At 39.1% G+C, this 15,651-nt stretch overlaps 1 protein-coding gene across 1 annotated transcript; it reads right to left on the bottom strand.

Moving 5' to 3' along the window:
* Positions 1 to 3,634: 3,634 nt before the first annotated feature.
* Positions 3,635 to 5,726, bottom strand: LOC104944877 (glutamic acid-rich protein-like; the record flags this gene model as incomplete). The annotated part of the gene is made up of 3 exons (XM_010770464.1): positions 5,643 to 5,726; positions 4,092 to 4,528; positions 3,635 to 3,767 (listed from the first exon to the last, which is right to left on the bottom strand). Coding segments are annotated over exons 2-3 (545 nt in total), but the record flags the coding sequence as incomplete, so codon positions are not given.
* Between the last annotated feature and the right edge of the window lie 9,925 nt (positions 5,727 to 15,651).

Genomic DNA, 15,651 nt, shown 5'->3' with positions numbered 1-15,651 from the left:
TCATTAATGCAGACTAAATAAATGAATCCAACACAAAGATACATGTTGAGGATTTTAGGGAAGCTCTCATCACTAATCCAGTACAGTATGTAACACTGCCTTTATGTTGTGTAATGACAAATGCTGAATAAGTAGAATGACTAATAACAAGTACTGTGTTTGTAACCTTTATCAAAGACCTTATTAACACCACCATCATAATATCACAGCGGGAACGGCGAGGTATTACTCAGCTCAAGTGTGTTTTTGTTTGGTGGAACAATTGACCACTTCATACGCAAGTTGTAGACACACACACACACACACACACACACACACACACACACACACACACACACACACACACACACACACACACACACACACACAAACACAGTTTAATAATACTGCGCCACTTAGCCTAAGTTATTCCACTGAAGAGCCGTGTGTTCAAGGGCGCAGGCGATTGAATGACCCACTGGGGAACAAAACAAGCGTTTCCATCGGCCATTCCCCTGTATTGTGTTTCACCTGCAGCGCTTTCTATTTCCTTCACTGTGCAGCCGCAGTGTTGCTCTCCATCATCGCCTCTGACAGGTGTTTAGAGCCCAGAGATAAACCTGGTGCACACGGCTTCGCTTTCCTCAACACTAGCGGACAAATAAATCTAAACATTTTGTGGTGAGGCGTGTGCAAGCCAAATTACGATTTTTGTGTCGTGGCATTTGGGGTGCAACAAACCGAGTTTCTCTTTCATTTAGATCAAAGGTATTCAGGAAGCATGAGCAAAAAATAAATTAAAACTTCAAATAGGAAATTACTGATTAAACAATTCTGTGCAAAGAAAGTCGTCGTCGATGTTAAAAACAGGTCTTCAGGCTTCGATGCTGATGCCACCTCTCTTGTTGGAGCGTTTGATATTCTCACCTTGCATTAAAAGGAGCTTGTGTTTTTTTTCGGAAAGCAGTGAGGCTTGTTAAGCTCATGTCTTCCTCCTCCATGCTTAATCACGACCCGGAATAAACTGCTGCAGCACACTTTATATGCAAAGCACGCCTACAAATATTATAACATTTCAACAGCTGATATATAGTTCAGACTCAACAATGCAACTGCTTTGCTTTGTCTTTAGAAGTTTAACACAATATCTCTAGAGCAAAGGTAACAATTCATGACCATACCAACACATGCTCACAATATGTTAGCATGGGCTGAATACGTAATTCAAGTACATGAATATTAGCAGTTTCAATATAAAGTGTAGAAAAAGTTGTCTTTTACAAAAGGTTTTTGAGCAATACTCATCAAAACTTAGTTGTCAGAACAGATATTGAAAAAAATAACAACTTCTTAGCAGTAAATATTTAAGAGAAATATTTAATATTGTATATTATGATGACATATACATCTTTTTTTTACCCTGCAGAAATGTCAAATTTCATGTAGGAATATAACAAAATACATTTACTCAACTACTAAGTAAGTAGCAAGTAAAATTATGAGGTACTTTCCATTAAATGTCACTTTATATGAATACCCTCTATATATGTATATTTATGCACCATTTATCTGCTAGCTACTTTGCAGATAAAGATTTTGCATACAAAACGCATGATTATCTTACGATGTGATGAATATTCATATATTAAATTACCCAACAGTGTTAATTATTTGTTATAGAAATCAAAATGCCTTAGACGTGATGCTAAGTTTTACCTCCGTCTCCTTATGAATGCAAGACTTCGTTCCAACTTGGTGTTTTTACATTGAAGTATATTTGTAATACTTCTTCCACTGCTGGATGTGCTGGATTGTTTTAGTTGTCTTTTTACATGCGTGTCCCATAGAGGAGGTGTAGCAGTTTGATTGTAACTCCGCACCACGCCTCAGTGCAGCAGCTCAGAGACGGATTGCTGCAGCGCTGAAGTTCCTCCAACTGTTGCTGCAGTGGCTTCAACTCTTTCTGCCTCCACCTCACACTAAACCCTGGGCAAACGTTCCAATCCTCCCTCTTTCTCTCCTTCCTCCGGTCTCCCCATTTCAAAAAGTGTATCCAATTATCTCTCCTCCTGCTTCTTCTGTTCCCTCCTCTTCTCCTTTCTCCTATTTTCTTCTGAGAAAAACATGTTGCAGACATCCGGCAGATGGTCGGATTTAAACGGAAAATTACACAAGGTTTTGCATATTCTGTTTGCACATTATGCATCATTTTAAAGCAAATAAATTAAAGCAGAGAGAAGTACTGAGTGAATGCAAGGCAAGTGTGTTTAGATGACAACATTTGAAAGCAAGGCAATTTGAAGTGCTTTAATTAAGACACAAAGGCATCGAGGAAAGACATAAAAAAACATCAAAATATAGAATGTATGCAATTAATCTTAAGTGTTGTACGGCTCTCATTGGGCGCATTGCATTTCAAAAACTGGATAATAAAACAATTAAAGATATTGACGGTGAAAGTGAAAGTCAGTCTTACCCCGTACTATGCGAAATGATAAGAGTCTTAGTCAAGGCCGGATTAGTACCTCCAGGGGCCCCTGGGCACTGAGCACTCATGGGCCCCCCCAACCCACGTACCAACAAGTAACACCACGCCTACCCAATCCTACCAACATGACCAATATTTTGAATTTTCAGTCAATCTGGCATGTCAAATCGCACACCTATTTTTCAAAAGCAGGGCAGCCACATAGTAGGTCTAGCCTTTTGCCCTTTCAGTCAAAAATCACAAGGCTGGCTGTACAAGTACACAAGGAGTTCTATTAGTCACAAACATTGAGAGTTACAAAAGTACAATATGTAGTGAAATTGTGTGGTTGCTCAAGGGTGGGGCTGTGATACGGCTATACACCTCCGCCGCGTGGTAATAAAGTTGAGCGCATACATAGTGAGACCTACAGTACAGAGATGGTTTAGAAAATATATTAATTTGACCCTATGGAAAAGCTGTGTTATTTATGGTGAAGATTGAGTGTCATTTAAAACAATGTATGATGAGTGAGGTTGTGCCCGGAAAAAAAAATTAAATAAAAAATACATATATTTTTTNGGGAGCTGATCCAGATTTGCGTCCGATATGACGTAATATATGAAATGTGGACCCACGGCCCTATCAGAAAGTTGCTATCAGAAACAATGCCCGACTGTTTTGGACGTAATATGGTCGGTGTTTACATTAGCATCGCTAACACTCAGAGCTAACCTTTACTGGAGAGCATGTGTGTGAAGAAGCAGGAAATAAAAAGGAACTCACCTTGTGTTATAACCGGCAAGAGAGAAAGCCTTTGAGCTCCATACTGTTTCAGAAATAATCCTTGATAATCCATGATATGGCGTTTCATCACGGCAGTATTTAGTTTAGACAGTAGCTGCCGGGTCCCGCATGAGCTCAGACCCTCTTTTTTTTTAATCAATCTTTTTTTTTTTTTAAGCTTTATACATAAAATCAGCACTTTTGAAACAGGAATTGAAATAGAGGGATATGAGGCATGGCTAGAATGGGTGATCTGTTTGTATTTTGAACAAAACACTTCATAGACATGTTTTGTATATTTATATATCTGAGACCTACTGTATGCTATTGCCTACAAATAGCATGATAGGTGCACTTTAAATCCGGAGCAGCATTCTGCGGTTACAAACTGAGACTGCTCACCTGTTCTTGTTCAGGCGTTTCTTTTTGCTCGGCCCTTTCGTCTTCTGGCTGCCGTACGCCACCTCGTTGTACACTTTGGTTCCCACTTTGTTCTGAAGCTTCATGATCTCCTCAAAGGACATGTTGGAGAGTTCTGGGAGGGAAAGAGAACAGAGGGAGTAATGAAGGCATCAGTCTTTACTCTTACTGTGCTTCGCATGTCAAACCTAAAGCATGTGGGACAATACGGCTTGATCCAACCTGCATATCAATTTAAGTTTTCATTTTTTTTGTAACCATTTAGCTGTAGCAGGAAAAAAAACCTAAGGACTTGAATAACAACGCTCAAAGCCAACGCTCAATGTTTAAGTTAATTTAATGAACAGCTGACGCAAAGTGTCTGACTGTCCTTCACACTGAATACATGTCATCTTGTGTAGAAGCAGCTTTAAGGTTAAGATGATGGAGACAAACTCACCTTTCTTAATGTCTTCTCTCGTCTGGATCTCACTGCTACCACCAGCTTCTTCTGCATCTTCATCTCCAGCCTCATCCTCCTCATCATCATCATCATCATCGTCGTCAGAGGCTTCACTGTCTTCATCCTGCTCTTCCTCCCCCCCCTCAGCAGCTTCCTCTTCATCACCACCATCAGATGCTTTCTCAGCAACATCTGCTCCTTCTTCCTCTTCATCGGTCCCACCAGCAGGCCCTTCTTCCTCATCATCACTGGACTCTTCCTCTCCTTGGTGGAAAGACTCTCCCACCTCAGTTCCTCCTCTCTTAGTGAGCAGAGCGAAGTTCTTCTCCACGTCAGAGTCTTCATCGTCACTGCTGTTCGCCGCCATATTCTTCTTCTTCTTCTGTGGCTGCTTCCCTTTCCCCGTCATCTCAGTTTCTGGAAGACGCTGACAGCTGTGGGAAACAAGAGGAGAATGGATGTGGTTTTGAGACTGGAAATGTGCTAGATGCTCATCTGCTGTGGTGGAATAAAACTAGGTTTATTTACTCAATTACAAAACGAGAGATACTCAAACTTTACTTGAGTTCTTCTATGATATGCAGCTTTACACTATACTACACTAATACATCCCAGAGGTACATATTGAATGATTTACAACACTACATTTGTCTGACAGCTTGAGTTACTTTTCAAGATTACATTGTTTCATCCACTTCATGTACAGTGAAATCCATGTATCTCCAGATGTTTGAATTTTAAAATCTTTATCATGGCTTTCAGACATTTCAAACACAAAATCTAAAACGAACAGGTGCATTCAAAAAATAAAGGTACATCTAAATCTAAAACTGACAAGACATATAAATATATCTCCAGATGTGTTTAGTTTAATATCTTGTTGTGCTCATGAATGGCAGGTCGTTTACCATCTTAGCTCCAAATAAGTTTAAAACCATATGTTTTTTTTCCTAATAATTTAACTTCTGATATATTTTCCATGATAATTAACCTCACACTATTTGGTAAAAGCCAATCGTAATAAATGCAGGTATCTAGCGTAGCAGGGCAAGGGCTCCATACAAAAAACAGCATTTCTATTACTTCCTAGCTTATTTAAATGTGTACAAATATGGTTAAGTCTCACTTCAGGTATGATAGGGTATTAAAATGAGTTACACTAGGATTCGGGTTAGTATAAACGCAATAATGAGTTATTTCCTTTTCAGAAATGTTCATTTTATGACTTATTATCTTGAGCACAGGCTGGCTAGCGGTGTCAAGTCTTGCTAAAAACGTAACGTTAGAAAAGGTCTATGTCACGTATTCTTATGCCGAATTAACACCTAGGTAAGGAAACGTATAAGCTCCCAAAAGGTCGTTTTATTAACAAAATGCGTTGACTAAGAGGGAAATGTTTTATATTTAAAGCAGCAGATTCTCAATTCAGTTTGACATGTTTTCTTCAGTAGCGAAAGACAAGAAAGCGAATCGGGCCGAAGTCAAGAAAGCGAAGCCAACTTGTACTCAACATGAAAGCGAAACACTATTAAATAAATGTGTATTTACCTGGATATTAAGTTGTTAAATCCCTGTTTAGCTGAGCTCTATTATCCACGTGTGTGCATGTCGGCTCCGAGTTCCACTCCGGTGAGATAAACAGAGAAGTTCCGGTTTCAAAATAAAGGTTTCACTGAGTTGTCCAATAGTATGGGCAGATAACAGAATACATGTGCTGCTGTGTTTTATCCATATAGGGTTATTACCAGTGCCTGTAGTGGTTAAGTACTGTTTTGTGACCAGTAAGATGTGATGTTTTACACAAGATTCTTTTAGGCTTTTATTTTGAAGGCAGTAATAATTACTTGCCGCGCAGTGCTGCCCTCTGCTGAAAATACACAGCTATTACTTCACTCAGAATCAGGTTTTTTTATGTATATTGGTGCTAACATTAGGGGACACAGTTGTAAGAGGACCACTATAATAAAAATAAAATGTTACAAAAAACTATGTAACACACATTATGTACACAGAATATGAATAAACAAAAACGAAGTATAGTGAAAGTATGACAAAGTACAGTTTATTAGATGTCAAAGTGGAGGGTTGTGGAGATTGTAAAAGAGGTAGTGTTATACAGAACTGTAATTGCAATTGCACACAAACACACACACACACACACACACACACACCACACACACACACGCGCGCTGAGAAAGGAGGAGGAGTTTGTTTCTGTTGCCAGGCGATCATGGTGACGAGTTGCGTCAAATCGAACATATTAAAACCGGATTATCGATAACAAGTCCTTCAAAATAAAAGCGGGTAAACTGCAGAGCACAGAAACATCTACATAAAAAATGAAAAAAAAAAATTTCAGACATGATGAGAGTCTGAAAGCCTAAACTGTGTCAATCAATTATTTTGATTACACATTTATATGAAAATAAATGACTTTTTAATTTTGTTTTGTATTTTCCACATTATCCATCATAATTCAGAAATAGTAAAGACAAATATGAATTACGCTGTAAACTCATTTTTAGCGTAAATGTATTCTCTGATTATATATTTTATTAGTATTCATTTCGTTGAGTATTTTATTTTTTTCATGCCTTTTTATAACATCATAGAGAAACTTCCTGAATGTATTTCAACAACAGAATCACATTCTTTAAATGTTTATCCTTGTGTGAAAATGTATCTGTGATATCCTGTAGTTTAATGTTATTCCTGTTGCTGCTTAAGATGAATCAATAAAGTATACAGTATTCTAGACAAATGGTGAGTTTATTCTGAAATCTCTCACCGGAAGAGGTATTCCCCTCCCTGGTGTGTATTGACCATTGACTGAATGGTTGGGACCCAAACACACACACACACACACGTCACGCACACACACACAGTCAGACGGATCGTGGTCGTTGAGCAGGTTTACCGCTCAGCAGGAGAGCTGCGTTTTGTGTCCTGCTCACTTATTCCTGCGAGCTGTCTCCTGCAAAATCTCCTCCGAAAACATCCTCTTTTTTTTATTATCCCACCTGTCCTCCAGAGGGATTGGACCTACAGAGGGAAAGGCCCGCTGGGTCACTGCAACAGGTCGAGGAGGAAATATAAATAATAGTAATTATATTAATGGGGATGCATGTGGTGTAAATGAAGCAAACAGAGGAGGAACACACACTTCAGAGGAGGAGGATGCTTTGATGGTTTCTGCTGCAGACTGGGTGCGACAGAGAGGAAAACTGCCAACATGATGCCGGTGAGTGAGAAAACACATTTACTTATCCACTCATAAATGTGGGCTCTGTAACTGTCTCTGTGAGGACTCGCACCTTCCCCATCACTGCCATGCAGGGGCAGTAACCTGACGTGTATTTAGTGTTATTTCCACTGTGCTTTCCCAACAAAATCCCTCCAATTTTAGCCTATATTATAAATTAGAACCTCGTATCCTTACTAGGTAACATGTAAAAGAATGCAGTGTCTCTAACGGTTGAAATATATTGTATATGCAGATGTTTTTAAATGATGATTTAATCCCAGATGGAGCGTCAGTGAACATGTTATTGAATGATTTGCATTGTCTTCATTTACTTGTATTCGGACAATACTGTGTTATCAAAGTGTTGAGGTCTGCAGCTGCCTTTAGAGCACTGAGGTCATGTCCTTTTCAATTTATTTTGAGAAGTATGAGTCAACTTGAGAATGAGTGATGGCGTTTATTCACATGTAGGTTTGTTGATAGGCTGATTACAGGATTTATAGACTCAGTTTACTGCTTTAAAGAAAGATTAATAACCAAAGTAGGAATATTAGTTTTTTCTCTGGCATACTTTAAACAGCATTTAGACATTTTATTGGAATACAATAGACAGAAAACAAACAATAGAGACTGAACTTTCTTAACTGTCATCAAGGAGCATCCATTACAGTCAACTTTACCTAAATAATAACCTAAACATTAAAAGCACAGGTACGGTTCTTTAAACTCAACCTTATGACTGAACACCTCACTTGTTCTGGTGGAGTCTTTAAACAGAGCAATACATAGATTTAGAAAATGTCATCACACCTGGAATAAACACATGTTATCTGATGGTCTCATCCACATTGAAGTAAAAACATCACTTCCTGGATCAATAACAGGAGTGATCGCAGCACTTTACACAAGGTAACGATGATCTGATAAGGGAGACAGACTTGTGTTTGTGACCTGCTGTGACTTCATCGTCGTTCAACAAATATCACGACCAGACGCTGTGTGTATATCAGAACTAATAATAGAACAGCATTGTGCCATTGTCTCAGTATGGAGGTCCTCCCCTGGTTTAAACATGTTGTTGACCTTTTTATCCACACTGCAGTGCTGCTAAGTCTTCTGAGTCACTGCAGCTGAACAGTTTGACATTTGGCTCCTGGTTTGAGTCTTCGTCTCACTGCTTCCTCTGTCCTGCCTGTCCATGCTGTGAGTCTGTAATGATGCTACATGGCTGAAGACACCTTCTCTTTTCTTTTAGCCTCACTGCACCAACAAGTCCATTTTTTAAGCTTTAGGTGTGTCTGGTGCTCACCTGTACCGTCCAGAAACATCTTGTTTAAAACATAAATATGCGCTGAAAGCATGAAGTGTATGTCGTGAAGTAAAGGCGTTGATTAGTTTATCTTGGTATCTGGGATGTTGTGTTCAAATCTGTTGTCACAATGACAATAGTATACAGTGTTGTCCCAGAAATAACTGCGATATTTGTCACTTTAAGACCATTTTCCGCCACAGATAGCAATATCAAAGTTGCCTTATAATGCGAATACACCTTTTCAAAGAGCAATGCACTTTAAAAACAATTGTACAGGCTACGCCCCGATATATAAACACAACACAAACTTTAAGACCTAACCAGAACCAAAAGGACTTGAGTTAAAGGACAAGATGTGTTCTTCAATATTTTGTCTTATCGCCAACAAGTTCCCACTGAATGGTATATCTTTGAAACACACATCTGTACTTTTATTTTATTTTTAAAACTGCTGAAACAGCTGCTCACTGTTGTTTTTAGCAAACAAACCTGAGGAAATCGTGCATCTGTTGTGCGGATGAATCCACATTTGTAGTGAGTATTTGTGGCAGCAGGATGGTGTGTGTGGGATTGTGTTTTTTAATAGATTTTGGGCAACAATGGAGCTCTTCGGTACTAGACATAATAAATATATTTGATACACGCATAACACTTCTAAGAGTTCACATTAACTATTGGTCTGAGTCTGAACGTGGGATTAGTTGATGAGAAGAAAAGAAATATAGAATATCCTCAGATTGATCCTATAAGCCCTGAACCCGTCACGGAGGGCAACACAAAGGGAAACCCTTCTGGAGGGCTTTTCAAAACGTCTTCAATCAAAGTCCAGTATATTCAGCTTATCCAGAGGTCTTTTAAAGATAACCACACACGTGTCTTTACAAACATTTGACCAGATCTACATGAATTTTAAACGCTAAAAGTCTGGGTTCTAGTTTTTGTCAGAATCAGTCTTTAGAGGTACGCATGTGGAGATTTGTGTCACTGAAACTCAATGCAACTTGCAGAAACCGCATAATCATGGCACCAACAATATAACACAGAGAAGGTGAGAGAACACTGAGAGAAAAACACTGCTGTTGATTCCATGTTTAGGTTATTGAACTCTATGCTGTGTCAGAACAACCATGTTTGAAACATCACAATTACGCCCCGAAGTGAAATTGTTGGGATGCGTTTGTGGCAGTCATTAATGTTTTGAGAATCTAAAACGTTTAATTCAAAGGCAGCGTTGGATAACATTGTGTGTAACGATCGATCTATCCGGATTGATATTGATTCAATCAAAGTGAAAGCATCAATACATATCATACACAATTGCTCCTGTGGGGATTGCCCACAGTATTGAGTATGTAAGTTGCTTTGGATAAAAGTGTCTAACAAGTAACATGTAATGTAATATCATCCTTAAGTTATGTTTTATTTAGAAATGCCATCGTCTGTCGCTGATTCCCATTAGAGCAAACCTGTTTCTTACAGAGCCCAGTAATAAAAGGGTGGAATCCTATTTTATTTCCTTTTTGTGAGTCGATATAAATCTCAGTGATTGTGTTAGATGTTCATATGATATTGTTTCATATCGATCGCAGCCTCCTGAATTGAATCAATTCCAAATGGCAGACTTTCTGAAATCAGCATGTTGTTTAGTTTCCCAAAGAATAGCTTTAATATCTTTATTGTGGTGGAAGTTGTTATACATCCCTACAGATACCACAGTTTGGTATTCAGCTGCGTGATCTTTCCCACGCATGTTAAATGATAAATGAGGAACATGATGAAATGTAGGAGGAAGGTCTGTTGAGGAAACTCGGAGCGCAATGAGGAAGCATTGAGCTTCTCTTTCCAGCATTACACGCCTTATTGTTATTCAGACTGTACTGTGTAACCTCCACACAATGACTGACATTCACAGTGCTGTCAGAAGTGCTACAAAATATTCATGTGTCTAAAAATGAAGGTGGAAATGATACTGCAATAAAATGTTTCACATGCCTTTCTTTAAAACGCAGCCCACCCTGATCATTATACTCATCATCTTGCAGGCAGTGGAGCTCGCCTTGCTGCTTGGTAACTGTTGCCACAGTGACCAGAAACACACACACACACACACACACACACACACACACACACACACACACACACACACACACACACACACACACCCTCTCACATGCTGTTCAAGGTCGTACAGGCCCAGCATTGTGTCTGTATTCCTCACGCATAACGGAACTACAGCAGGGAAGTTGTAGCCTTCGTGTTCATTCACAGAATCCGCCCGATGCTGACGTTTATTTTTCACTTCTGACAGAAAGAAACCTCATATTTAGTGCCCGTGTTGGTGAGGATGCTGCACGAGCTACACAACAGGAAACACCGAACAGATCCTGACCACTGGCGGTGAATCTAAATTGCTTTCACACCTAAAGCGGTTTGGTCCTCTGCTCTGCTTTATTCAGATTGTTTAGCATGGTTTGAAAGAGGTTCATTAAACTGTGGTTTGGTCCAATCAATATAAAACCTCCCTGTCTTTTTTCATTAAACAGTTTCTCTTTGTGATTATTCATAATAACACGTCTTCTAGGTGCAGTCATGACTAATAAAACCTAGTCAGCCATTTTCTTGCTGAATCGTTTTGACACAAAGTCTACCTGCTCTTTGAGAATATGAACGTGTGAAAAAAGGCAATTGCATGTTCCGTTAGAAACCATAAAGGACACACATTTTATTAACAATCGGTCGTAATTAGTGACGTATTATTTAAGAAAAAGGCTGGTGTGGATCACAACATTACACAAGCATATCATATTTTGGTTTGAGTAAATAACCCAACAGTAATACAAGAAAAAGTACCCTTATACAGGGGTAAGGGTTAATTGGTTGATTTAAATTTAAATAATTGATTGAAGTTGACCCATTAGTGTACTGGTTTCATATTGATTCAGTGATTTGTATAGGAGGTCATTGGTTCACTTCAACCTCGGTGCTGTAATCAGAGGAAATTGGGAACTTGTTACGGCAATCTTTAACTTGATCCGGAAAAAAAATTCAAACAAACTGGTGCTAGAATACGATGAAATTGAGCGGTGTCCGCCTCATCTCTGGCTGCAACACTATATCATATATATACTATATATTTCTAGACAGAATTATGACTACCTACTTTTTTACACAGACCGTATCCAGCAGCGCAGAATCAAATCACAACAACTGGATCTCATATGCGGGATATTCATTACTTTCCACCTGAGAACCACCACATCATCCTAGTGATTTGGCTCCTGTAAGGCTAACATATTACATTGTGTATTCAATGCAACAGTACGTTTTAACCATGTAAAACCTGCATTAGCTGGACACACAACACGGATGTATACTGTAGCTTTTAAGGTTTGCATTAGCTGAAAAACTGTAAACAGTAGACCCGACTTACCATTCATTATGCAACTTCAAATTGAATACAAACGATTCATATCGTAGCTCGTTTTAAATGAACAAAGTAGTGCACAGTAGAGAGAAAACTGCAAATGCGTGCTTAATTTAATGAATGTTTAATACCAGTGTTTAACCAAATTGGATTAATGCGTTAATGCGTCTAAATCATAAATGATGGGGAGGCTTTTTCATCCCACTCTGCTGACATGATATGAATGCAGCTTTAATCTGTTCAGCACAACATTCGGCACGTCAGTTTAATGCGGTAATGAACATGTTGGTGTTTGTCTGATAGACTTGGAGGCATCTCATTAGAAAAGGCAGCAGGGAAGCTGAACGTTAATTGTTTTAATCAGTCGCTTCGTGGTGAACCTTTCTACACAAACACACAGTGACATGCTAGACTTTAAAAACACAAGCTAATTAGAGACTATTAGAAAACTGTGTAAATGGTCCCAATGTGCAACTGTAATGCACAGCAGGCGACCAATCAGGAAGGGTTTCAGAGCTCAGTGTCAACAATAGTTCAGTACAAGCATTGTGTGTGTGTGTGTGTGTGTGTGTGTGTGTGTGTGTGTGTGTGTGTGTGTGTGTGTGTGTGTGTGTGTGTGTGTGTGTGTGTGTGTGTGTGTGTGTGTGTGGTTAATCCAATATTGGTGTGTCACGTGATTCTGTCGGCCATATGGCTCCAGCCGTCCACGCCGCCTACAAAACATTTGGGATGTGACCTGCAGCGTGCCAGCTGCCGCCGCGATCCCCCGAGCGGAAACAAGACCAGACACACCAGAACTGAGGGACAACATTTAACAGTTACATTTAATTAAAAATTATATTTATTTATTAATTTCATCAAATTAATTTCTGTTGAAACACTGTTTGATGAGTTTCATCCTTTCTCAAAAACACTAAAAGTTTTATATTTGATTTTGTCTGATAATGTTTAGGTCAGATCTATTAGTTACAGTCTTCTCTACAGTTACAAAAAACATGTTAAATTAGATAAGAGTATTTATTTTTCATCCCTAGAGTAGTAATTCACTTATTGCCACAGCACAAGGAGTCACAGTAGAATCATTCATAGCCGAGTTTACACCAGAATGACTGTATATGATATTTTATGAAGAAACTCTGACACATCTCACATCAAATGCATCACATTATTTCTGATGTGTTTTTTTCACGAGGCCAAAATTACTAACTGGTCTGCAGCGGTGTCATTGTAACTCTACAAAACCTACACTTCAGATACCATAACAACAACACTGTGTTTCTGTCCTCCTACTTTGAATAATACATTTTGAAAGAAAATTCTACTAAATCTTTTTTCTAATTCCACAGAAAAAGCCAACGTTTTAATCTCAACATGTTGATTAAAATCCCAAACTCTCAGACCTGCACTATGCATAGTCTGCCATCAGTGTGAGAATACGTAATATCAAATGATAAAAGTGCTTTCTGAATGCAGCCATCTACAGTCAACCACACACAAGGAATATTGAACACAGTGATTTTGAAACATGCACAAAACATAATGGAAAATATTGTATGGGTAAGGGTTGAAAAGAAACAGATGCTTATTAGATGATCTCTTTAAAAAGATGCATCATCATTATCATTATCATCATCATCAGCATCATCATCATCATGAGCTGGTGTGTTCTGGTGGGATTACGGAGACGTCCCTGTTTGTTTTGAAGGAGCTGTTGATGTTGTCGTGCTTCATTAATTTCCTCCCTCTCAGCAGAGGGTGTGTGGGCTGCTGGACGGCATTAAGCTGCGTGATGCTGCGCTAATTCCTGCTGGATTAAGAGCCGGGAGTTTAACGAAGCCTCGGACTGATGACAGAGAGAGAGACAGGCAGGCAGGCAGTCAGGCAGTCAGGCAGGCAGGCAGGCAGGCAGGCAGACAGACAGACAGACAGACAGACAGACAGACAGACAGGCAGGCAGGCAGGCAGGCAGGCAGGCAGGCAGGCAGGCAGGCAGACAGGCAGACAGACAGACAGACAGACAGACAGACAGACAGACAGACAGACAGACAGACATTGAGATTGATATTGATATTTCCACACAAAAACCTCACCTTTTCAGAACTGCTTTTAATCTGTAATTCATGTTGGTGTTTTACATATTTCAGCTCACCTTTCAGAACTGCTTTTAATCTGTAATTCATGTGGTGTTTTTTACATATTTCAGTGTCGTTGTTTTAACTGTGTTTTTATGGAATGTTTATTCTGTAAAAGTGTCTTTGAGTTTCAAGAAAAAGCGATCTATAAATAAAACGCAATTATTATTATTATAGTCATTATATCCCATTCTGATGGCTAATTCACCAAAAGCCCATTTGTGTAATGTTCTAGTTAAAGCGCTAATAGGTCATCTCTATAATATTGGTTGCGATATGAATAGATGTATTTGATAAGCAATAATGTGCTTAATGTTTGATTTTCTCCTTGTTTGCTTCCAGAGCCTAGGATGTTCAAAAAGCTGTAGATGATCACACATGGAATGACTACAACTCCTAAATCAACGTATTGTTTTTATCATTAGATAAACTAAGTTGAATGATAAAGTTAGCACCCGCAAATGTATGTAATATGCGAGTTTCCATTTTACATCTTAATTTTTGCATAAATTGTCACAAATGTTTTTCACATGTTAGTAGTTTAGGCTGTTTTTGCCTTAAAACTATGTTTCAAAAACGTTTTTAAAAATAGGAGATTTTACGTGTTCCTATCATAATCAAGAAAAGTAAAAATGTGGTTGTATATTCTTTTCCATATTTCACCTACATTGTTTTTGCCAATATCAAATATGCTAAATACACTAATGTAGTTTTGAGTAAACAAGGATTGAAAGGGATGTTTGAAATAGTTTGGAAGATGGCTCTGCAGCGTCAATAATTTGTATTTAAAAAACGGAACAACAATGAATTAACAACACCAACACAACCCTATCTTCAATACAATTTTAAAGCTCCCATGTCATGCTTTTTTCTGGTGTATTACCCGTTCCCCTTGTGTGTTATGAATCTTTTTCTGCATGTAAACGGTCTGCAGAGTCACAACCCCTCAAAAGTACACCCTGTTAGCGAGTAAAACTCTAACACAGAAAAGACCTGTCTATGCTGCCCCAAACGCCTCGTGAGATTTTCATTTTTTATTGTTTACTTCCTGGGTATAGTGACGTATTTCGTGGTTTATATGTTGACGTGCGTTCGTACCGCGGAGCCGTTACGTTTGGACCAATCCGGGACTTCCTCACACACACTACTCTCGCTGTGCTGTTGCGGCCGTGGTCGAGTAGAGGGACACTCGGGCCTGGCACACACACAACTCCCAGCCAGGTTCTGCGGTGTGTTTCAGGCTGTGTTTCGCTGTGTCTCGCATGACGGCCACTGGGCTCACAGGGAGGGGGGGGCAGGAGCTCCAACAAGGCGTGTAGTGACAGAGAGTGGCAATACACATCACTACACGAGATGCTGTAATGAGAAACCAATGTGAGTATTGGATAAATTGGCCACATATGTAAATTATTCTAGTAGACCTCACAATGATTTGATCAGTTAGA

Source organism: Notothenia coriiceps, unplaced genomic scaffold (assembly GCF_000735185.1).
Source record: "Notothenia coriiceps isolate Sejong01 unplaced genomic scaffold, NC01 NC01_scaffold00008957, whole genome shotgun sequence".
In the NCBI taxonomy this organism is placed as follows: Eukaryota; Metazoa; Chordata; class Actinopteri; order Perciformes; family Nototheniidae; genus Notothenia; species Notothenia coriiceps.
The sequence above is the reverse complement of the archived record's forward strand: the minus strand, read 5'-3'. Positions and strand labels throughout refer to the sequence as shown.